The following is a 25,972-nucleotide window of genomic DNA, read 5'->3' on the forward strand; positions in this document are numbered from 1 at the left end:
AGTCGACAATCAACAGTCACTTCGAATCAGCAAAGCATAAGAGAATGACAGAACAGTTCCCACAGCAGCGGCAGATCACCATGACTGAATTGCAAAATGTATTGCAGAATTTCAGAATAGCTGCAGCAAAATCTTTGGTCGCAGAAATCACAATTTTTCCCCGCAAAATCCTGGAGGGACTGATTAGGGGGGAAAAAATATTTAATCCATTTTAGAATAAGGCTGTAACTTAACAAAATGTGGAAAATGTCAAGGGATCTGAATACTTCCCGAGTACATGTGCCTATACTGTCAATCCACTTTTCTGGACACTGGATTAAGTTGGTATATTTTGGGGTACTTTCATTTGAAAAGGACACTCCCTCCAGGACTATTCAGATTGTTGATAAGCACTCTTATCTTTCTATCCTTTAAAACATTACTACCATGTATGAGAAATGCATTTCAGCTCATATTTTCCAAGATAACATTAGCTAGACGGAACATATCATTTTCAAGATATTAATAATTGCTTCTTTAAAAGTCTGAAGAATACATCTCAGAACAACCACACAAAATGTGGTGAATGCACAAGCTAAGACATGATACATCAATATCAATCACATCTACAACCGTTGTGGATGTGATGTTACTCTGGATAAGAGCGTCTGCTCAATGATTAAAATAGATGTTACGGATATCATAACACTGAAAAAGGATACGGGCAATGAAGAGATAGAAAGCATTTATAGACCATATAAAACCTTGATAAAAGTTATCTTTACAGGCTGTGACTGATGTTATGTGCATGTTTTAGAAAACTTTTCCTAAAAAACATTATGGATGTGACATAGGGGTGTTGGCTATCTTTACAAGACTGTAGAACACGCAAACAAAACTCACAACACTTCAATTTGGTCTATACTGCTTCATTAACATCACATCTTCATAACCAGCACTGGGGGACAGCTGTGAGTGGAGAAATAAGCACTGTGAGCTCTTTCAAAAAGCCATGAAATATGATTGACTGAAAAGCCTTCGAGACTTGGCTTGCTACTCTTAAATGGACATAATTCATACAATTTCCTACTTAAACTTTTCAAATAAAGCCTGAACTCCAACATGTAGACCTTAAGGATAATTATAAATGTGGTTTAATTTGGAAGTGACTAACTATTTTGGCATGTGCAGGTTGACTTTCCCATGGAATTTCCCTGGAAATTTGTTGTGAGTGTTGTGGTGGTTTACCTTGAAGGAGGAAGTGGAGGTGGCAGAGAAGCCACTGGCAGCAGAGGTGAGAGACAGCATGGAGCCATGATGCCTCAGACTGGACTCTGAACCATACCCCGACTCCGCCTGGAGGGGTGGGGGGAGAATACGTTAGACCAGTGTTCTCAACTCCGGTCTTCACGCACCCCCAACAGTACATATTTTTGTTGTGGCCCTGGAAAAGCACACCTGATTCTACTTTTTAACGAATCATCAAGCCCATGACAAGTTGAATTAGATGTGTTTGTTCCTGGGCTACAACAAAAAGTGCGTGCTGTTGGGTGTACTCGATGAATGAAGTTGGGGAACATGGTGTTCGACCAGTCTCCAGAGTAAGAAATACATTATTCCCCCAGCCAAAAATACATTATTCCCCCAGTGAAATACAGAATCAAACCCTGAGAAACAGGTACACTACAGGAAAGCACAAGGATTGCCTTTAGTCCATTGGGATCTATTGAAGGGGGAACAGGAACACGGACTACGCCAGCTTGTGACCCAATAGGTTTGGAGGCCTATAGGAGGCTTGGTACGGTGCATTGTATGCTTGGGTATGGAGATGTCAACATTTGTCCTATCATGATTATATACTCAAAAAACATTGTGATATACGATGGTATCGACCCCTATTGGCCAACCACTTTTTTTTGCAAAAAAAATATTTAAAACCTCAGCTATAACCACCGTTAGGCTATAATCACAATCAAAGTTAATGTTTCTGAAAGCCTGGACAGAGGCTATGTAGAGGAAAATATTTTCTAATATTCCTGGCTGGTGTAGGCAGCTTCAGTATGTAACAGGCTTGTGTGTGTGTGTGTGTGTGTGTGGTGCCCACAGGATGCAAGGGAGAGGGACCAGAGACGTGCCTCTCGTGCTTCAGCCAGTGTAATATGACCTTGCATTAGCTCTCACTTCACTTGCTACACATGTTGCTTCTTGTGGACTGTAGTGTCGCTTGGTCAACTCTGATTGGCAGACAAAAACAACAAGCGAACAACAAGAGAAAGTATATTTCCTGACAGGACATTGAGCTGCTTTAGTGGAATTGTCCGCTGTGTCTAGCCTACATTCTCCCCTTGCTTTCTTATTTATTGAAATGGCCTACAGCAAATACATATACGCAAAGTAGTCAGATTGTCATAAACAGTAACTAGTAATGCTGCATAGTGCCATAAATACACTGAGTATACAAAACATTAAGAACATTTCCATGACAAACTAACCAGGTCCAAGGTGGCTTAGCAGTTCAGACGTCTTTTTCCGTATTGTCGTGTCGTGTCCTGTATATATATATATATATTTACACCTTTTCTTCACATACCTTTTATTTATTTTATTATCCAAGAACTCAACTACAAAAGCTTTCCTGCAAAAGCTTTCCTGCAACCCGCTTCACCAATTACAATAAGTATTATTTACCTCAATCTGAAAATCCATCGTGGAAGATAGCCAGGGGCTAATTCAGAAGCTAGCCTGAAAGCTAACCAGAAGCTACTCCGATAGCTAGCCAGAAGCTAATCTGTAGCTGCCCCGAAATTAGCCGGTTTGCTGGCTAGCGTTGGTGTTTCAGCTGCCCACGTTTTGCGGTCATCAGCTATTCCTTTAGCTCGATAATCTACCGGCACTTTTGTGCAACGCGACTCGGACCGGAGCATTCCGGGACTTTTTTTCTCTCAGTTTCCCCGGAATCCAACCGCAGGCTCTGGACACTTGCACCTTGATTTCGCAGCTAGCTAGCTGCATAACGTGGGACTATTGGCTTACGTCGACCCCGGAGCTAACTCAAATCATGCTGGAGCTAGCCAGCTGAGGAGTTCCATCACCATCCGGACCCGTTTCTTTGTTGCTGCTGCAGATACGGAACCCCACCGGGCCTTCACGACTGACTGCCGACGTTATCTGCCCGAGGGATTTATCCAACCGGCACCTCCGTCCCGACGTTACCTGAACGCTCATCTGAGGCCCGCTAATCGTTAGCTGTCTTATCGGCTGCTATCTGAACAAAACCCCACTACACGGAACCTACCGACGGAAACGCACGAGGTATCTACAAACAGACCTCCATCCTATGCTGCTACCGATAGCCATATACCCGGCCAGCTGTCTGGATCGCCACGACCCCAACCAACCTCTACTCACTGGACCCTTATTGATCACTCGATTAAGCTTGCCTCTCCTTAATGTAAATATGCCTTGTCCATTGCTGTTCTGGTTAGTGTTTATTGGCTTATTTCACTGTAGAGATTCTAGCCCTGCTCTCTATACCATATCCAACCCTGCAGTTCCACCACCCACATATGCGATGACATCACCTGGTTTCAATGATGTTTCTAGAGACAAGATCTCTCTCATCATCACTCAATACCTAGGTTTACCTCCACTGTATTCACATCCTACCATACCTTTGTCTGTACATTATTCCTTTAAACTATTTTATCGCCCCCAGAAACTTCCTTTTACTCTCTGCTCTAGTAGCTCTAGGCGACCAATTCTCATAGCTTTTAGCCGTACCATTATCCTACTTCTCCTCTGTTCCTCTGGTGATGTAGAGGTGAATCCAGGCCCTGCAGTACCTGGCTCCACTCCTATTCCCCAGGCGCTCTCTTTTGATGACTTCTGTAACCGTAATAGCCTTGGCTTCATGCATGTTAACATTAGGAGCCTCCTCCCTAAGTTTGTTTTGTTCACTGCTTTAGCACACTCTACCAACCCGGATGTTTTAGCCGTGTCTGAATCCTGGCTTAGAAAGACCACCAAAAATTCTGACATTTTTATCCCCAATTACAATATTTTCAGACAAGATAGAACGGCCAAAGGGGGCGGTGTTGCAATCTACTGCAAAGACTGCCTGCAGAGTTCTGTTATACTATCCAGGTCTGTTCCCAAACAATTTGAACTTCTACTTTTAAAAATCCACCTCTCTAAAAACAAGTCTCTCACCGTTGCCGCCTGCTATAGACCACCCTCTGCCCCCAGCTGTGCTCTGGACACTATATGTGAACTGATTGCCCCCCATCTATCTTCAGAGCTCGTGCTGCTAGGCGACCTAAATTTGAACATGCTCAACACCCCAGCCACCCTACAATCTAAGCTTGATGCCCTCAATCTCACACAAATTATTAATGAACCTACCAGGTACCACCCCAATTCCGTAAACACGGGTACCCTCATAGATATCATCCTAACAAACTTGCCCTCCAAATACACCTCTGCTGTTTTCAACCAAGATCTCAGCGATCACTGCCTCATTGCCTGCATCCGTAATGGGTCAGCGGTCAAAAGACCTCCACTCATCACTGTCAAACGCTCCCTGAAACACTTCAGCGAGCAGGCCTTCCTAATTGACCTGGCCGGGGTATCCTGGAAGGATATTGATCTCATCCCGTCAGTAGAGGATGCCTGGTCATTTTTTTAAAATGCCTTCCTCACCATCTTGAATAAGCATGCCCCATTCAAGAAATTTAGAACCAGGAACAAATATAGCCCTTGGTTCTCTCCTGACCTGACTGCCCTTAACCAACAGAAAAACATCCTATGGCGTTCTGCATTAGCATCGAACAGCCCCCGTGATATGCAACTTTTCAGGGAAGCCAGAAACCAATATACACAGGCAGTTAGAACAGCCAAGGCTAGCTTTTTCAAGCAGAAATTTGCTTCCTGCAACACAAATTCAAAAAAGTTCTGGGACACCGTAAAGTCCATGGAGAATAAGAACACCTCCTCCCAGCTTCCAACCGCTCTGAAGATAGGAAACACTGTCACCACCGACAAATCCACTATAATTGAGAATTTCAATAAGCATTTTTCTACGGCTGGCCATGCTTTCCACCTGGCTACCCCTACCCCGGACAACAGCACTGCCCTCCCCTCTGCTACTCGCCCAAGCCTTCCCCATTTCTCTTTCTCCCAAATACAGTCAGCTGATGTTCTTAATGAGCTGCAAAATCTGGACCCTTACAAATCAGCCGGGCTAGATAATCTGGACCCTTTCTTTCTAAAACTATCTGCTGAAATTGTTGCCACCCCTATTACTAGCCTCTTCAACCTCTCTTTCGTGTCGTCTGAGATCCCCAAAGATTGGAAAGCAGCTGCGGTTATCCCCCTCTTCAAAGGGGGGGACACCCTTGACCCTAACTGCTACAGACCTATATCTATCCTACCCTGCCTTTCTAAGGTCTTCGAAAGCCAAGTCAACAAACAGATTACCAACCATTTCGAATCACACCACACCTTCTCCGCTATGCAATCTGGTTTCAGAGCTGGTCATGGGTGCACCTCAGCCACGCTCAAGGTCATAAACGATATCGTAACCGCCATCGATAGGAAACAATACTGTGCAGCCGTATTCATTGACCTGGCCAAGGCTTTTGACTCTGTCAATCACCACATCCTCATTGGCAGACTCGACAGCCTTGGTTTCTCTAATGATTGCCTCGCCTGGTTCACCAACTACTTCTCCGATAGAGTTCAGTGTGTCAAATCGGAGGGTCTGTTGTCCGGGCCTCTGGCAGTCTCTATGGGGGTGCCACAGGGTTCAATTCTTGGACCGACTCTCTTCTCTGTTTACATCAATGATGTCGCTCTTGCTGCTGGTGATTCTCTGATCCACCTCTACGCAGACGACACTATTCTGTATACTTCTGGCCCTTCTTTTGACACTGTGTTAACAACCCTCCAGGCGAGCTTCAATGCCATACAACTCTCCTTCCGTGGCCTCCAACTGCTCTTAAATACAAGTAAAACCAAATGCATGCTCTTCAACCGATCGCTGCCTGCTCCTGCCCGCCTGTCCAACATCACTACTTTGGACGGCTCTGACTTAGAATATGTGGACAACTACAAATACCTAGGTGTCTGGTTAGACTGTAAACTCTCCTTCCAGACCCACATCAAACATCTCCAATCCAAAAGTCAAATCTAGAATTGGCTTCCTATTCCGCAACAAAGCATCCTTTACTCATGCTGCCAAACATACCCTTGTAAAACTGACCATCCTACCAATCCTCGACTTCGGTGATGTCATTTACAAAATAGCCTCCAAAACCCTACTCAATAAATTGGATGCAGTCTATCACAGTGCCATCCGTTTTGTCACCAAAGCCCCATATACTACCCACCACTGCGACCTGTACACTCTCGTTGGCTGGCCCTCGCTTCACACTCGTCGCCAAACCCACTGGTTCCAGGTCATCTACAAGACCCTGCTAGGTAAAGTCCCCCCTTATCTCAGCTCGCTGGTCACCATAGCAGCACCTACCCGTAGCACGCGCTCCAGCAGGTATATCTCTCTAGTCACCCCCAAAACCAATTCTTCCTTTGGACGCCTCTCCTTCCAGTTCTCTGCTGCCAATGACTGGAACGAACTACAAAAATCTCTGAAACTGGAAACACCTATCTCCCTCACTAGCTTTAAGCACCAGCTGTCAGAGCAGCTCATAGATTACTGCACCTGTACATAACCCATCTACAATTTAGCCCAAACAACTACCTCTTTACCTACTGTACTTATTTATTAATTTATTTTGCTCCTTTGCACCCCATTATTTCTCTCTACTTTGCACTTTCTTCCAATGCAAACCAACCATTCCAGTGTTTTTTTTAGTTTTTATTTTACTTGCTGTGTTGTACTCACTTCGCCTCCATGGCCTTTTTATATTTTTATTTATTTATACATATATCTGTTTGCCTTCACCTCCCTTATCTCACCTCACTTGCTCACATTGTATATAGACTTATTTTTTTTATTTTTTTCACTGTATTATTGACTATATGTTTGTTTTTACTCCATGTGTAACTATGTGTTGTTGTATGTGTCGAACTGCTTTGCTTTATCTTGGCCAGGTCGCAATTGTAAATGAGAACGTGTTCTCAATTTGCCTACCTGGTTAAATAAAGGTTAAATAAAAATAAATAAATAAAATAAAGGTGAATCCAGGTGAAAGCTATGATCCTTTTTTGAGGTCACTTAAATCCACTTCAAATCAGTGTAGATGTGTGCCATTCAGAGGGTGAATGACCAAGACAAAATATTTAAGTGCCTTTGAACAAGGTAGGTGCCAGGCGGACCGGTTTGTGTCAAGAACTGCAACGCTGCTGGGTTTTTCCACGCTCAACAGTTTCCCGTGTGTATCAAGAATGGTCCTCCAACTAAAGGATAATCCAGCCAACTTTACACAACTGTGGGAAGCATCTGTGTCAACATAGGCCAGCATCTCTGTGGAACGCTTCACACCTTGTAGAGTCAATGCCAGACGAATTGAGGCTGTTCTGAGGGCAAAAAGGCTGGTGCAACTCAGGTGTTCCTAATGTTTGGTATACTCAGTGTATAACTCACCTTTCTGGTAAAAAAAAAGTTATTTATTGCTAAGACGTGCTCACTTTTGACGACAAGCTGAAGTACCTTACCTCGTCTAAGAGTATCTTAAAATGAGACATCTCAGTCTTACACCCCCCCCCCCCCCCCAAAAAAAAACATGCACTCGTCTTTTCCTACTAGCACCGACTTTGCTGATAACCTCTGAGGGGAAAATGAGTTCCTATTCAAGAAAAGTGGGTGAATAGGGCATGAAGTATGCTAAGTTTAAATATCTACATATAGGAATAATCAGTTTAGGGACTCACAGCCATTACATTTCACCTGCCTTATAACTGTAAAATAAATATGATCATATTTAGTGACAGTGAAAATTGGCACTGTTTTATAGAACTGACGACAATGAATGTACTGCCTCTGAGCAACACACACACACACTTCAACAACCTGCCGACCACTGGGCTTCCTCTCACTACCATATTTGGTAGTGAGTGGAAGGAAACACCAAGCAGATGCTTCACATGTATACATCTGGTGAAATAACTCCTCATTGTTCTATCTGTGGTATCATCCTGGCCCTAACACACACACACCAAGTTTTTCCTGTTCGTCCCACTGTCACCAACCAGTCGACCAGTTCCACTAAGAAGCAGTCATGTTGCAACATGTCAATTCCTGGGAATGGTAGCATACTGTAAATATGGGATCTGAAATCACCATGCTTCCGGTTGCCACCATCTCTCACTTGTTTGTATTTCTTGGCCCGAGACTTGAACTAGAAACTTTCTGGCTACTGGCTGCCTCTCTAACCTCTAGTCTTGACTACCTCTACCTCTCGTTCTATTCCAAAACAACCACTAGGCTGGTGCACTTTTGTGTAGATCTTAAAGTATTGGAGGATAAATGTAAATTGCACATGCCAAGGGGAATATCTCTGGTATGTCACTTCTGTGTACAAGAGAGAAAGAGATCCTTCAGTCTTACCTTGTGTAGTTCGATGGAGTCAATCCATTGGTGCCGGTGCTCTGGGTCCTCTGCCCGTAGGTACCACACACTGTCGTTGACACTAATGTCAAAACGACACTCGTCAAATTCGTGGGGCTGCAGGGAGAGAGAGTGGAGACATGAGTGACTCGGCCTATACAGGAGACGTCAAACCCTACAGCAGAAAGTACTTTGGGAAAAGCAGTGCGTCGACCGCTTTAAAAAACAAACATGAGTGGTCAATAGATTCCTCTTTCAGAATCAACTCAACAAGGCCCAAACACCCAACACTAGGCTATATTATTATGCAGGGCTTATTCCAATCAACATGTTGGTTGTAGGAGGGATGTGGTTCTGACTAGAGGTGCAAAGGGTATACTACTTTAAACTTTTGAAGTTTACCAGTAAACTACCAGAATTTTATCATATGACATCTAGTGGCCTTTTTGGGGAATTCAGATTATCATCACAGGTGTATCTCTGGCCCTCTAAAACATTATCTTAATATAAACCAACTTGGTGAATACTGTAAGAATATTTTGAAGATAAATACACAATGCAGAGGACAAGAGGTTAATAGAGTACTAACAATCAATGGAAATTGTAGTTTTTCTGTAATAGGGGATTAATGAGCAATGGGTATGGGAGGGATTTGTCTATACAGTGACCTGAAATAGGATACTTGTTATTTGGCCCAGTTTTATTGCAAGGAATTCTAATTGGTCAACCACAGGTTAGGGCTGGTTTATAAAACGATATGCTGTCCCTTTGTTCTGTGGAGAACTGGGAGAGAACCACAGAAGAGCATCACTGAGGACAGGGGAGAATGACCATCTATCTACCTCTCAGCATAACATCTGTGATTTATCCTCTTTGAATAAACATATTTCCTTCCCCTGATTTGCTTTGGGGTCTGTGCTATTAAAGAATAACATCAACTGCTAACATTTGGTGCCGTGACCGGGATGAATTGGTCTGAACAACAAGAAAACGTAACAGCTGTGTGTTGATCCAGAGGAGAATCAACTCTTAATCTCCTGATTGATGGCCATCAGTGCTGAGTGAGTCTAGACCAATATAATTTTAAAAGAACCCAATCAGGTTAAAATTAGTGCATGCAATGAGTGAAAAGTATCTGTGATGTATAAGGGTTCAAGTCCTTTGTTCTATTACAGAGTTTTGTCTTGCTCGGTTAGGGGTTAGAGTCCTTTCTTTTGTGAAACCTTCTTGTTGCATAGAAGTAAGTTGCTAGTTGAGTAGCAATTTTTACACGTGTGGTTAACGTAAGTCCTCAACACAGGGATACAAACCGGTGAGGGCCCAAAAAGGTGACTGCACTGAAACATGTCAAAAAAAAAAAAAAGATTCCTGCTTGCGGTAAATGCAGGTTAACTAATTAAACCACAAATATGAGCTACATGATCAGTCTCTGTGTGTAAAATAAGTGGTTAATGTGAACCTAACTCACAGCTAAAAAATGTAAGTAAAGCAATCCAAAGTTATTTGTTGCCAAGACTTTACTGCAAATGACACTCAAGTCTTGACAGAATAATACACTAATATTGCAGTTAGCCATGACAGCCTTTATAATAGAACGCTTGTGACCACACACATGAATATTGCAATTGGGGGAAAAAACATCTTAAAGTAAAATATGAATGAAACAAACAGGCATTCTATTTTTGCTCTATTATAGTTGCCACTATAGTAGACATTGATCAAGTGCACAAGACTGTGTGCAAAAATAACACTCATTAAGTAAAAAAATGTAATAATCCCCCTCACTCACAAACAAGTGTTACTGTCAAATTCAACACAACGAAAACAATATCTTTGGGCTACACTGCACGTTATTACATTGTTCACTTTCTGCCTGTGGACATCTGTTCTACAATGTGCCAGCAGAGCATGATACCCTTTGTTGGCATAATTGATCTCTTTCAGGCAGAGAGTACACTTGGCATACCCCTTTTTATCCACTGTATTGAAAGAGGGAAAGTGTGTGGCATTTCTTTCATCTCTATTGGCCTCCAGCATAAGCCAGTCCCAGCTTCAGCTACACTTGATCCCTGAATCCACTTGTTTTCACCTAATTCTCTCATTCTGTAATTAGACACAGTGGGTTAACCGACATGGATGCCTCATTTTTGGAGGAATTGAGTGTAATCACTCATCAGCTGATCCATACAATATTTGCGAAAAACATTTGTTCCACACAATTAATGACTGGGAGAGACAAAACTACGGCAACATCAGACAGACGGTCACGACTGGACAGAGACATCAATCAACATAATAAACCGTCTGTTATCAGAGTTGTGCAGGTTCCGAGTGAAACCAACAACAATATCCATTCAGCAGAAGAGAAACCTGGTGTGTCATTATTGTGGGATTTCTGGTCACTGGCAACGACAATGTCGGAAAAGAAAGCTTGATTTTATGAGAAGTGGCTAGGATAAGCAGGGTCCGTCTAAGTGAAACAGGACTCAAGGCAACAGCCCCAACGCTGATGCAGAAATTTAAGAAGCCCTCTCCGGCTCAGCAGCAGAGTTTTCTGGATGATGTGGAGGTACACTAACAGACCCCCTATTATGTCCCATCTCAGCTGGTGTACATATGAAATCGAATGAAATATATGTGAACATGATGGTTAACAACTTTGCAGTACATTTTCTTTCGTAGACACAGGTGCTGAAGTCACTGTATTGCCCATATCTTATGCAAAACATATGTCCTCAGTACACAGGCAAGAACATGAGAGCGACAGGAGTGGGGGTGGACAAAGACAGATATGAAACAAACCATTATCAATTTCTCTTGGTCCAATGAAGGTTGATGCAGGAATGTGGATAGGCTCATTTGAACAGCCTATTTTAGGTATTGATGTTATTATGCAACTTGACTACATTGAATATTTCTGAAGGAAAGGTGATGTGGCAAATTAGACAACTGCAGGGCTCTACAGTTCAGAACTATCCTATTTGGACTACAAAGAAAAATGAGTGTGGAACTTTGGATAAGGAACCAGTGTGCTTTACAGGTGTTGCTCCACCTTGCACAAAACAATATCCCATTAGCAAGGAAGCTATGGACTCCACTAAAGTAGTGATTAAAGATCTATGGGACATGTGTATAGTTGAAAAGACACCATGTAATCCGGCTACTCTCATGTATCCTCCAGATACCACAGTACTTGAACACGACTGGTGTGAATTGGTTTCGGATCAGCTCTCTGATAAGTTTAGAGTCATTCTTTGGAAAACCGTGAGTTTATCTTAAACAGACAGTTCAAGCACTGCGCCACTTCCCGGGTGGCGCAGTGGTCTAGGGCACTGCATCGCAGTGCTAGCTGCGCCACCAGAGTCTCTGGGTTCGCGCCCAGGCTGGGCTGGGTTCGCGCCCAGGCTCTGTCGCAGCCGGCCGCAACCGGGAGGTCCGTGGGGCGACGCACAATTGGCATAGCGTCGTCCGGGTTAGGCCGGTAGGGATATCCTTGTCTCAGTATGTAAAAAATGTAATAAAAATGTATGCACTCTACTGTAAGTCGCTCTGGATAAGAGCGTCTGCTAAATGACTAAAATGTAAAACAAATTAAATGGGTGGGGGGGTGAGGAAGGAAGGCTGGGCAGTTACTACAACGGACAATGTGATAGTGACAGACACGTTACCTGCAGGAACATCAGCAGAGGTGGCGGAATTGGTGGCTTGACAGAAGCATGTAAACAAGCTGAAGGAAAACTAATATCTACACAGACTCAAGGTCTGCTTTTGGTGTTACCCATTATTTTGGAAAAATATGGAAAAACAGAAGATTCATGACATCACTGGGAGCTCCTTTGAAGAACGGACCAGAGGTGATGGCTCTACTGAATGCTCTCCAGTTACCTGGACAAGTTGCAATTTTGAAAATGAAAGCACATGGAAGAATCTTTAGACAAAAGTAATGATTTGGCTGACAGAGCTACTAAGGCGGCTGCCAAGAGAAAACCTCTGTCAGCTAAACTGATTAGGAGATACACCTTGGATACATTGCAACACATTAGAGATATGCGAACAATGAAGTGTGGTAATGAATGGCTGCAGGATGCAAACTCAATCAAGGTGTGTGGAAATACAACCTGAGATGTGTAGCGCCAAATGCACTCTTACCCTACTTGGTGACACAGATCCACTCTTTGGGACACATTGGTGTGGACAAGACAGCTTATCGTTTTGTGGGCAAATGGTGGAATCCTGGTGTGTGGAAAGAGGCGGAGGCTGTTGTGGCGAATTGCAACATTTGTATGGAAAACACCACCAAGGGACGAGTAAAAGTACAGACACGACGAGCACCTGCCCTACCAGGACCCTTCAGACATCTACAGCTTGATTACATCACGCCGCCCAAATGTAAAGGACATGAAGATGTGCTGGTTGTTGTTGATAGTTTCTCACGATGGGTTGAAGCCTACACTACTAAGAAAGGAACTGCACAACACACAGCTAAAATTCTATTCGACAAATCATTCCCAGATGGGGATTTCCAGAACAATTAAATTCCGACCAAGGCACTAATTTCACAGGAAAAGTGTGTCAGGAGGTAGCTCGTCTTCTGAACATAGACTGGCAACTACACTGCCCTTATCATCCTCAATCGAGTGGACAGGTAGAAAACACAAATCAAGTTTTGAAAGACTTTCAAAGTTGCATCAAGAAGGGATAGCATGGCCAGATGCATTGCCTACGGTATTATGTATTAAAGGGCAACACATAACAAAACCACAGGGTTGAGTCCATTTGAGGTCATCACAGGTCGACCCATGTCACTACCAGGCACGTTAGATTTGAGAAAAGCACTGTTTCACTTTGAGTGACACAATGCTTAACTATTGCATACAACTCTCTAACACATAGGAGAAGCAGACAGACAAGTTAAAGAGGCGTGGGGAATAACTCCCAAGGGGGAACATGACATAGTACCAGGACAGCGGGTGATGGTAAAAAAATATGTAACAGAGATGCTAGCGCCAAAATGAGAAGGTCCTTATCAAGGTTTGCTCATAACGAGGTCAGCAGTAAAAGTCCAGGGAAAATCACAATGGATACATGTCACTCATTGCAAGGTTGTCCATTTTGATGACACAGGGGAGCCTGGAGAATAAAGAACTGATTGATTAGCAATCGGGGGCCAATCTCAGGTGAAGAAGCATAGTAAGATGATCAGAATGTGATAAGCTTCTATGTTGTACACCGCAGTCATCATATTCGGGATATCTAGGTGAAATGTCCAACTTTTCCTGAAAATCGGGACATGCTTACTTAGGGAAAGCTATGTGAAATTTCTCTTGAAACCAGGACATGTTACTTTCACTTTTTTGTTTCCTTCGTTACAGGTTGTGAGAATCTACCGTCTGAAGCTGAAGCAATATCCCTTGATCCAAGGACTGTACTTGAAATGATACAAGATCACCGGTGAAGTGTTCATTACATGAGTCCTTAACCAGTGGAACAGAAGAAGAATTTCTCACTACTGGCAGACTGATAACTATTAGAAATGATGTTCTGACAATGTGGGACTGATACCAGTGTGGAAGAGCTGGTCACTTAAAGGACTTGGTGAATGATTACCTTTCCAATAGGACGATTGAATATTGTCTTGTAGAAATGTTTTTTGTTGTTGTGAGTTCTCACAATACAGAATGTGGTAGGAATTGTAAGGGACATCCTAATTACACCTGTTAATACCTATTTTCTATAACTTTGGTTGAATCTATTTCTTATTGTAACAGCAAGTACAATACGCCCTTTGAGTTCTATAGAAATGCAAGGTGTTTAATGTAAATTATTTTATGCTTAGTGCTAATGTTTTTTATACTGTATTTTCATGTTTCTATTGTCATTTTCAAAAAATACATTTTAAGTACACTGCTCAAAAAAATAAAGGGAACACTTAAACAACACAATGTAACTCCAAGTCAATCACACTTCTGTGAAATCAAACTGTCCACTAAGGAAGCAACACTGATTGACAATAAATTTCACATGCTGTTGTGCAAATGGAATAGACATAAGGTGGAAATTATAGGCAATTAGCAAGCCACCCCCAAAAAAGGAGTGATTCTGCAGGTGGTGACCACAGACCACTTCTCAGTTCCTATGCTTCCTGGCTGATGTTTTGGTCACTTTTGAATGCTGGCGGTGCTCTCACTAGTGGTTAGTGGTAGCATGAGACGGAGTCTACAACCCACACAAGTGGCTCAGTTAGTGCAGTTCATCCAGGATGGCACATCAATGCGAGCTGTGGCAAAAAGGTTTGCTGTGTCTGTCAGCGTAGTGTCCAGAGCATGGAGGCGCTACCAGGAGAGAGGCCAGTACATCAGGAGACGTGGAGGAGGCCGTAGGAGGGCAACAACCCAGCAGCAGGACCGCTACCTCCGCCTTTGTGCAAAGAGGTGCACTGCCAGCGCCCTGCAAAATTACCTCCAGCAGGCCACAAATGTGCATGTGTCTGCTCAAACGGTGAGAAACAGACTCCATGAGGGTGGTATGAGGGCCCGACGTCCACAGGTGGCAATGGGTATGGGAGGGATTTGTCTATACAGTGAGCCTGAAATAGGATACTTGTTATTTGGCCCAGTTTTATTGCAAGGAATTCTAATTGGCTAGGCCTGGGTTATAAAACGACATGCTGTCCCTTTGTTCTGTGGAGAACTGGGAGAGAACCACAGTAAAGCATCACTAAGGACAGGGGAGAATGACCATCTATCTACCTCTCAGCATAACATCTATGATTTATCCTCTTTGAATAAACATATTTCCTCCCCCTGATTTGCATTGGGGTCTGTGTTAAAGAATAACATCAACTACTAACAATACCATTGGTGTTTAACATGAGAGTTTCAGCGTGAAATAGTAAAATAAATATATGTAAAAAAAGTAAAGGCTACGTCAATATGTAAATCATTGGTTCCAAAACTGGTGGCAGTTGTTAAAAAAAAAATTGTTGGAAGAGATAATTTGGGTATTTTATTTTGGTCCATATGGTCTATCCACTAGAAACTAATGGACATACATTTCTAGATTTTTGTTGTTGTTATTAAAGTATAAGTGATCAAAGTTAATGAAAGGGAAAACAGTTGCGCAACTGAATGTATTCAACTGAAATGTCTTCCGCATTTAACCCAACCCCTCTGAATCAGAGAGGTGCGGGGGGCTGCCTTAAAGTGACGTCCACGGTGCCCGGGGAACAGTTGTTGGGGGTTAACTGCCTTCCTCAAGGGCAGAAAGACAGATTTGTCCACCTTGGCAGCTTGGGGATTCGAACCGGCTACACCAATAACCTGGGTTTGGAATCTGTTCCTTAAAGACAGCAAAGGCCTTTTTCTCCACATTTTCTGACTTCGAGCTCCTCTTCCAGTAGAAATGGCCTGTTGATGCCAGCTGATGTTGCCCCAGTTTAATAAACTTATTAGTTTCTCCATTTAGTTTTCCCAGGTTTCAGCTTTTTCCCCCCGATTTTAATGTTCTCTTTTAAAAAATCACACATTTTTAATAGAAAAACAACAATTTGAGACCACTTTTGAGATCTAGGGAAAACCTAAGAAATTTTCATTTTTGGGTGTAGATAACCTTTCATTCAAGTGTGCACCAGCAAGACACTTGCTTGGCTAGCAGTGTTTCTGTAGCACACGTGATTGCTGAGTTAGCTAAACAAATCCCTACTGGATTGATGCAAATAATCATGATCTCATTCTGCCAGGTAGGCACAGACTACTTTGTAGTTAACATTTAATTGAGAAGGTTTTAATGAAACCCTTTCCATCTACCAGAAGGCAGTTGTCATTAGCATCCTCGCTAACGGCTACACAAAGTGGTAGACAAACGCGCACAAACATGGGGATTCACGAGCAGTTGCCTCTTCAGAAAGTTGAAGAAAAATACGAATCACTTAGGCTACGCATTTCGTTCATGACATCATAATCTTTGGCAAATTAATTGATTTCCTACTAAGTTCAAGACATGATTAAATATTGTTGAATTATGTTTTAATGTCTGGATTCCGTCCACATTCCCTGCATCGCAAATTTTGTAGGGCCTTAACTATTAATAAAGCTCCTCGTTTTATTTCCTGTAACCTTTGACAAAAAACTGCTGAGCCCCCACACCACACAGTATCTAGAACATACATGTAATGAATGCAAAATTTCACAAAATTGTATTGAGCTTGTTAAATCATAAAGCTAAAACAATCCCTATGTGTTCCATTTCATAAGTTAGTTTCAACTTCTGATTTCTCTTTAACCTCATGTACCAACTAGTACTGGGTAGAAGTTGTCATTGAACAGAGATCTGTAACCAGATTACCCCTCCCCGAAACACTATCCATTGTAAAGAAAAACAAATCTGACCTTAGATCAGTTTCTAAGGGTAGCTTCACCCTACTCCTATCAAGCATGTCCTTAAGAACCTCTCTGCTGTCTGTGTGACTCAGAAGAACCATTAAGTCCACTGGCACAAGGCTGTATCAGACACAGACCATAAAGCCTGGCTTTATTTATTTTCGCTCCTTCTCCAGGAGCACAGTGTGCTGCAATCTATCCCTATCCGTGTGTGTGGAGAGATCTGATTGAGAACACTGTAGCTGCCAATGCTGCAGTTGCTTCGCTTGTATCCTTGGGATGTTGCAGTTGCTTCGCTTTTATCCTTTGTTGTTAAAAAATAAATAAAAATGTATTGTTGACATTATCTATAGTAGTTAGTAGGGATGCACAATATATTGGTAAGCATATCGGAATCGGACGATATTAGCTAAAAATGCCAACATTGGTATGTCTAGTTTAACGCCGATGTTAAAAACCGATGTCAAAACTACCGTGCACCTATGAAGTAGGTGCATGACGTAATAACGCCACGTAAAATCCTAACCTACCCCACACAATGTCTGCTGTGTGGATCAAGCAGCCAACAAGTCCAGCAGTCATTTGAAAGAGTAACAACATTTCAGCGAGACAACTCAAAAGGCGAAATCCATTTAAGCCAAGATAATGGAATTCATTGCCCTTGACAATCAACCGTTCTGTCGTGGGTGATGTTGGCTTTCGCCGACTGGTCGAGCACCAGTACACACTACCAAGTGCGCTATTTTTCAGATGTTGCCCTACCGGAGTTACACAGTAATAGTGTCACTGCTATTAGCTTCACAACATGCATACTACAGAACGACGTTTGGGTCTTTGCGTGTCAGAAAAGATACAATAGCACTGTCAAAGCTGTACAAAAAAGTCTGCAAACAAGCAAACACGTACAATGTGTTCACAATACCGCGTTGGTAATAAAGCATTTGTTCGACCGCAACTTCTGGGGTAGCTAGCTTTAGCTTGGTACCTAGCTAGCACCAATACAACCAGCCTGAAAACAATGACCAGTGGAAACTGCAGTCATTTTCATTATTCTTAGGAATCCTTGTGAGTAAGTATTAGCTAGGTTGCCACTTGTTGTTCGCCTACTGAAATTGAACTTCAGTTCATGAAAATAAATAGCTAGCCAGCTACTTAACCCTGTTGCCCAAAGCTAACGTTATAAGCAGCCAGCTAGCTTCATCTGCCTAGTGATGGTCGACCGGACCGGGTTGTGTATTTTGAAGCTAGCCACAATAAGGATTAGGCACTAGTGGAATTTACGGTTCGCCTTCAAAATAAAAGTATGTCATTGACTGATGCAAATTACCAAATAGTAAAATTATGCAATAGTTTTATTTTGAAGGCTAACTGCTAAGTCCACTATTGTGGCTAATCCTTATTGTGGCTAGCTTCACAGATGGGTCCGACCATAAATTAGGGTTATTTTAGAAGACACCTAGCTATATAGTTAGCTAGCTAACTATATAGCTACTGAAACAGATTGCGTTGTGTTATTTGACACGTCAAGTATCTTTTTTGGCACGCAAAAACCCAAACGGCGTTCCAAAGAAATCCTGGTTGAGAATGAAACGACTGAACAACGAAACAGCACAGCAAGTAAGTGAAAGAAATAGGTTTTGATTATGTTTTACTGGTAATGGGGACATACGTAAATGCCAACAAAATAACTTTTCGGTCAGTGTGGTGTGTGTGTAACCTTTATCTAGGCAAGTCAGTTAAGAACAAATTCTTATTTACAATGATGGGCCGGACGATGCTGGGCCAATTGTGCGTCGCCTTATGGGACTCCCAATCACGGCCAGATGTGATACAGCCTGGATTCGAACCAGGGACTGTAGTGACGCCTCTTGCACTGAGATGCAGTACCTTAGACCGCTGCATCCATGTGTGCGTTACCTATTTAACTGTACTAGAATGCTTAAAAGGACGCTAAAATTTTAAGTATCGGTTATCAGTATTGTTTTTTTTGGCAAGGAAAATATCGTATCGGCCAAAAATGTCATATCGGTGCATCACTAGTAGTTAGTACCAGTATTACCATCATTATCAACTCTAATGTGAAGATATTTTACCTTGTGCGTGAAAATAAACATAACAGAGAATACAAAACCTAATACATCTGACAAACACACACATACTGCATGAAAAGAGCAGTGTATGATTTCCATCCCTCTTGGAAGAAGCACAGGATACTGAACAAATGCAGCAGATACTTCTGAGAGCGATGTGTAAACAATAGCCTGCGGTGTTGTGACACAGCATGAGGTTGAGCCATAGCCTGAGGCGGAATTATCAGACTTGCATTTTCTGCACAAATACTGTATCTACAGTGAGCGTGAGGTGAGCGTACTGTACCGAGTCTATGGTGTACATCCTAAAAGTGAAGCTGGCCTCTATTGAGCAAGACATTAACCGATGGCCAGTGTTGGAGAGTAGTGAACTACATGTAGTTCAACTAATAATTTAACAACATTTTGCAGTAGCTTGGTGCTAGTTGAACTAAATTCAGATCTTGGTAGTATTTTTTGTATTTAATTACTATTTACCATGTATCCAACTACTGGACCTACAAAAATAAAATATGAGTAGTAGGAAAGAATTTCATTTTTTGGCTTCAGACCTTCCTAATTCTCACTTGAAACATCGTTTTAATTTAGCCTATTAAACACAAACTTTGTTAACACAACTCCAGAGTGATCTGTTCATGTAATTTGAGGTCTATGATATTTCAGATTTAGATCTAGCTATTTCGCGATAAATAATAATGATGTAGTGAACTACTTTTTCAAAATTACTTTATGTAAACTAAACTCAGCAAAAAAAGAAATGTGTAAATATTTGTGTGAACATAAGATTCAACAGACAGACATGAACTGAACAAGTTCCACAGACATGTGACTAACAGAAATGGAATAATGTGTCCCTGAGCAAAGGGGTGGGGGGGAGGGGTCAAAATCGAAAGTAACAGTCAGTATCTGGTCTGGGCACCAGCTGCATTAAGTACTGCAGTGCATCTCCTCATGGACTGCACCAGATTTGACAGTTCTTGCTGTGAGATGTTACCCCACTCTTCCACCAAGGCACCTGCAAGTTCCCAGACATTTCTGTGTGTGTGTGGGGGGGGAATGGCCCTAGCCCTGCGATCCAACAGGTCCCAAACGTGATCAATCGGATTGAGATCCGGGCTCTTCCCTGGCCATGGCAGAACACTGACATTCCTGTCCTGCATGAAATCACGCACAGAACGAGCAGTATGGCTGGTGGCATTGTCATGCTGGAGGGTCATGTCAGGATGAGCCTGCAGGAAGGGTACCACATGAGGGAGAAGGATGTCTTCCCTGTAACGCACAGAGTTGAGATTGCCTGCAATGACAACAAGCTCAGTCTGATGATGCTGTGACACACCGCCCCAGACCATGATGGACCCTCCACCTCCAAATCGATCCCGCTCCAGAGTACAGGCCTCGGTATAACGCTCATTCCTTCTACGATAAACGCAAATCCGACAATCACCCCTGGTGAGACAAAACCGCAACTCGTCAGTGAAGAGCACTTTTTGCCAGTCCTGTCTGGTCCAGCAACGGTGGACGACAACAATAGGCGACGTTGTTGCCGGTGATGTCTGGTGAGGACCTTGTGCGTTCCTGGTGTAACTCAGGCAGTTGTTGTTGCCATCCTGTACCTGTCCCGCAGGTGTGATGTTCAGATGTACCGATCCTGTGCAGGTGTTGTTACACGTGGTCTGCCACTGCGTGGATGATCATCTGTCCGTCCTGTCTCCCTGTAGCGCTGTCTTACGCGTCTCACAGTACTGACCTTGCAATTTATTGCCCTTGCCACATCTGCAGTCCTCATGCCTCCTTGCAGCATGCCTGAGGCACATTCACGCAGATGCACAGGGACCCTGAGCATCTTTCTTTTGGTGTTTTTCAGAGTCAGTAGAAAGACCTCTTTAGTGTCCTAAGTTTTCGTAGCTGTGACCTTAATTGCCTACCATCTGTAAGCTGTCAGCGTCTTAACGACCGTTCCACAGGTGCATGTTCATTAATTGTTTATGGTTCATTGAACAAGCATGGGAAACAGCGTTTAAACCCTTTACAATGAAGAAGTTTTGGATTTATACGAATTATCTTTGAAAGACAGGGTCCTGAAAAAGGGACATTTCTTTTTTTGCTGAGTTTATATTACTCGTAAGGTTAGCTTAAGTGTAGCTTAACTTCTTCCAGTGTTAAGTGACTGGTAGCTTGGTAAACTATTTTCAGAGTAGCTTTCCAAACACTGCCAATGGCTAGTTTCTGCATTCATTATCAACAGACTGAGTGCCACTGACTGTGTAGGTGTGGTGCTAGTAGTTAAAACCTTGTAGTCTGTTGCATTTACATAGAAAAAAGGAACTAATGCTCTCTTAGAAGCACAAAGACACCATTCACCTGAATGCCCAATACAATAAAAAAAATACTGTGTTATACAGTACCAGTTAAACATTTGGACACACCTACAAGGGTTTTTATTTTATTTGTACTATTTTCTACATTGTAGAATAATAGTGAAGACATCAAAACTAGGAAATATGGAATCATGTAGTAACCAAAAAAGTGTTAAACAAATCAAAATATATGTTAGATTCTTCAAGGTAGCCACCCTTTGCCTTGACAGCTTTGCACAATCGTGGCATTCTCTCAACCAGCTTCATGAGGAATGCTTTTCCAAAAGTCTTGAAGGAGTTCCCACATATGCTGAGCACTTCTTGGCTGCTTTTCCTTCACTCTGCGGTCCAACTCATCCCAAACATCTCAATTAGGTTGAGGTCGAGTGATTGTAGAGGCCAGGTCATGATGTAGCACCATCACTCTCCTTCTTGGTCATTGTCCTGTTGAAAAACAAATGACAGTCACACTAAGCGCAGATGGGATGGAGTAGCGCTGCAGAACGCTGTGGTAGCCATGCTGATTAAGTGTGCCTTCAATTCTAAATAAATGACAGAGAGCGTCACCAGCAAAGCATCCCCACACCATAACACCACCTCCTCCATTCTTCACGGTGGGAACCTCACATGCAGAGATCCTCAGTTAGCCTTCTCTGCGTCTCACAAAGACACGGCAGTTGGAACCAAAAATCTGGACTCATCAGACCAAAGGACAGATTTCCACTGGTCTAATGTCCATTGATCTAGTTTCTTGGCCCAAGCAAGTCTCTTCTTATTATTGGTGTCCTTTAGTAGTGGTTTCTTTGCACCAATTTGACCACGAAGGCCTGATTCACGCAGTCTCCTCTGAACAGTTGATGTTGAGATGTGTCTGTTACTTGAACTCTGTGAAGCATTTATTTGGGCTGCAATTTCTGAGGCTGACAACTCTATATAACTTATCCTCTGCAGCAGAGGTAACTCTGGGTCTTCCTTTCCTGTGGCACTCATGGGAGCTAGTTTCACCATAGTGCTTGATGGTTTTTGCGACTGCATTTGAAGAAACGTTCAAAGTTCTTGAAATTTTCCGGATTGACTGACTTCATGTCTTAAAGTAATGATGGACTGTCATTTCTCTTTGCTTATTTGAGCTGTTCTTGCATTGAAATGCATTCCTGGTGACTACCTCATGAAGCTGGTTGAGAGAATGCCAAGAGTGTGCAAAGCTGTCATCAAGGCACAGGGTGGCAATTTGAAGAATATAAAATATATTTAGATTTGTTTAACACTTTTCTGGTTACTACATGATTCCATGTTGATCATTCATAGTTGATGTCTTCATTATTATTCTACAATGTATAAAATAGTCAAAATAAAGAAAAACCCTTGAATGAGTAGGTGTGTCCAAACTTTTGACTGGTACTGTATATATCTACACTATGAGGTTGGAATAATACTGTGTAAATTATGATAATGTCCTTTAGGTAGCCTGGCGGGTAGGAGCGTTGGGCCAGTAACCGAAAGTTTGCTGGATCTAATCCCCGAGCTGACAAGGTAAAAATCTGTCATTCTGCCCCTGTGCAAGGCAGTTAACCCACTGTTCCCTGGGAGCCGATGACGTGGATGTTGATTAAGGCAGCCACCCGCACCTCTCTGATTCAGAGGGGTTGGGTTAAATGCGATAGACACTTTTCAGTTGAATGCATTCAGTTGGTAATAACTACTCAGTTGTACCTTTCCCTTCCCTTAGTGTGAGAGCTGTTAGAAACAACTGCTTGAAATTTCAGCCTGTTTTGGTGAGATGGATTTTTGGCCTGCCTGGTGACATTACCAGATGGTAAATGAGTTAATAGACCAATGAGAAAGAGTTCCAAACCTCTCTGCCAATAACAGCTAATTTGTCATTTTCCCCTCCCAACTCAGACCACTCCCAGAGAGCCCTAGCAAAATTCTTGCATGAGAAATTGCTCTTTGCTAAGAAGCAATTTTTGTTTCTTTTTGACCATTTAATTGAAAACAATCACTGTAAGGTATTTAATTGTTACTTAGTTGTTATTCAGAAATTATATTTAATATTGAGATAAAAACAGCTGCATTGGAAGTTACAACAAGCCATATTATGGTTTTAATCTGATTTCAGTCATTTAATCCTATTGCACAAATAGCAGTAACACCATTTGTTGGGCCTCTGTACTGAACCATGGTATTTCAGAAAGAAAATAGAATGTTTAACCAGGGAGTTGGATTTCAGTTTATCTAACCAACAGGAGGCCTGCCTGAGGAGAATAAAGTGTCAACTGGCTAGAAACAGAAGCATGGCACACAACGGATAACAGAGATTACAATACAGAATCAGGATTTCAGATGCCTAATAAAGAACAATGTATATGTGTTTACAACTGGTGCTCCTTGTAGTGTCAGTATGCCCTTGTCTAATAAATAACTGCTCTCTATCCCCTACTGTGAACTAACAGCCTCATAACTGGGCGATTTCTCTTAAACCATTTCAGTGTCTGAACAAACCTTTTTGACAAAATGTGCCATAATGCTGCTTTCTGAGAGGAAATGAACATTTCCTCTTACTTACAGTGATGATAGCTTTGCTGAGACACAGAGAGCCCCTGCAGCCGTACTCCCGCTCATCCTCTGACTTATAGTAGCTCAGAGTGTTGTTCTTCAACACTACCCACCGGTCCTGCCATCCGTGAATGTAGTTGGTCCACTGTCAACAAAACATAAGAGCAGATATTCAAGCCTACAACTCTACTAGCGGTGTACTTACAGTAGGACAGGGGTCATGTATTTAGTTTCACACAATCACTATAGATAACAATGATTGGTTAAATTAATTTCCTGATTAATTGAAAGAGAAGTGGGTGTTGCATGTCCCACAAAAGGATGCCATTAATGGCCAGGGATTGACATTAAAGGTCACCATATTGCTTGAGGCAAGTGAACTGAGCAGTGGAGCCTGCTTTGATGTTGTCCCATTGGGCATGTGATCAAATAAAATAACAACCAAACTGCAAAGAATTCCAGTAGCCTAAAAGGAATCTTTGATTCCTCCCCATGTGTAGATGAAAGGCAGGCGATATGGCACTTCTGTGTATAAATAGCTCATTTACATTTTCAACTGATCATAATCCTCGAGCAACCCCAAAAAATACTGGGCAAGTGTCTTTAAGACTTTAATGTCAATCCCTGATTGCAATTTGGCCCAGGCAGCTTGTTATTAGTAACAGCGGCCGTTTGTTTGTTGTACCTATTGGCTGATAGTAATTTAGATTGTCAATCTGACCCAACCATTGTACACCATAGGGAAGTGTACAATGGGCACATCAAACTTTGAATAAAAGCTAGCAGGTATTTAGTTATTGTAGTTGTATCATAGTGTTTTTTTTTTAGAGGATCAAGTCCTAATTATCTATTTGAATAAAGATACATTGTTTGTTGTTTGACTTACCTTGCTTAGAACGCCACCGAGTTCAACAGGCTGCCCAGATTCGGGATCCACATCTTCATCTGAGCCCGACGAGTTCGAACTCTTCTCCGACATTTAACAACCAAGTTGTTGGTAGTTACCTAGAGGCTAGCGTTTACCACGAGCAAATTAAAATACACAAATTGATAACACTTGGCCTAGCGAGTGTTGCCAAATCGGTTAGAGGGCAAACGTTGTAGCAAAACATGAGACAGTATATCTAAGCAAGCCACTCCTGATTGTCTCTGGCATGCAATAATTGCATGGTTAGCTAACTAACGTAGCGTTAAATCCACAACTTCTTGCAGGCTATATGTTTCGATAGCAACACGACGTAACGTTTGCTATCTCAAGTTAGCTAGAAGCAAATGCAATGCATTTAGCTAAAGCTAGTTAGCTGGCTAGCAATCCAGTCAAAACGCAGCAGTCAAAATAGTCCTTCTGTTTAAATGCGCCATATCCTCTACGATCAATTACACAGGGCAAATCCTTTCAGAGACGCCCTCAGACTCCGCGAACCTACAGTACGATAGCTAGCCTCCCCGCGAATCTGTAGTACGCTGTCATGAACCGGACGACCCAAACCTGTTTGCCTCCGCCTGTGGTTGTTCGGTATCATCGCCGCTATGCAGAAACTGCGCAAAATATATGAGCTCTATATCAAAATCACTTGCTACGATGTGATATTCCATTGTTTGAGTAAATTAATCACGTTACGTAGAGAGATCATATTAATAAATCAATAACACTGGCTCACCTGTTAAAGTTTAGGTAGATGGACATGTATTGTCAAGGTTTTGTTTATCAGCGCTGTAGAGAAGGTTGCAATTGCGGTCGCAATTCGGGGCGTTCCTGGATGTTGGGCATTCCTGCATCTTCTTCTTGAGTTAGGTTTAACAGCGGTTGGCATACAAATTATGATGCATTACCACCAACAACTTGACCGGGGTATAAATCCATTATACTTTGATCCACAAAACAAAATGGAGAAAAAATGATATCAACAATTACCCTACATTAACCTTATACTCATTAAAACACACAACCCTATTCCATTATTTAAACCCATCTGGCTCTTTTCCCCAGGCCAACAGGACACCACCACCCAACACACCCTGTAACTCTTCTGAAGTCAAATCTGG

The 25,972-nt window shown here is 42.4% G+C and overlaps 1 protein-coding gene across 2 annotated transcripts in view; it reads right to left on the reverse strand.

The window, feature by feature from the left end:
- Positions 1-25,697, reverse strand: part of LOC129826464 (ceramide transfer protein-like) — a 45,815-nt gene extending 20,118 nt beyond the window's left edge. The window contains exons 1-5 of one of the 2 annotated variants that reach the window (XM_055887222.1): positions 25,588-25,697; positions 24,813-24,938; positions 23,937-24,071; positions 8,546-8,662; positions 1,228-1,335 (exon numbers count right to left, since the gene is read on the reverse strand). In XM_055887222.1, coding sequence (XP_055743197.1) covers positions 1,228-1,335; positions 8,546-8,662; positions 23,937-24,071; positions 24,813-24,905 — 453 coding nt within the window. In that variant the 5' untranslated portion in view covers positions 24,906-24,938; positions 25,588-25,697. Of the gene's footprint in view, positions 1-1,227; positions 1,336-8,545; positions 8,663-23,936; positions 24,072-24,812; positions 25,562-25,587 lie in introns of those variants that run through there. The other variant, XM_055887224.1, reaches the window with a different exon arrangement.
- Positions 25,698-25,972: the final 275 nt, after the last annotated feature.

The sequence above is a fragment of the Salvelinus fontinalis genome, chromosome 28 (genome assembly GCF_029448725.1).
Source record: "Salvelinus fontinalis isolate EN_2023a chromosome 28, ASM2944872v1, whole genome shotgun sequence".
Taxonomy (NCBI): domain Eukaryota; kingdom Metazoa; phylum Chordata; class Actinopteri; order Salmoniformes; family Salmonidae; genus Salvelinus; species Salvelinus fontinalis.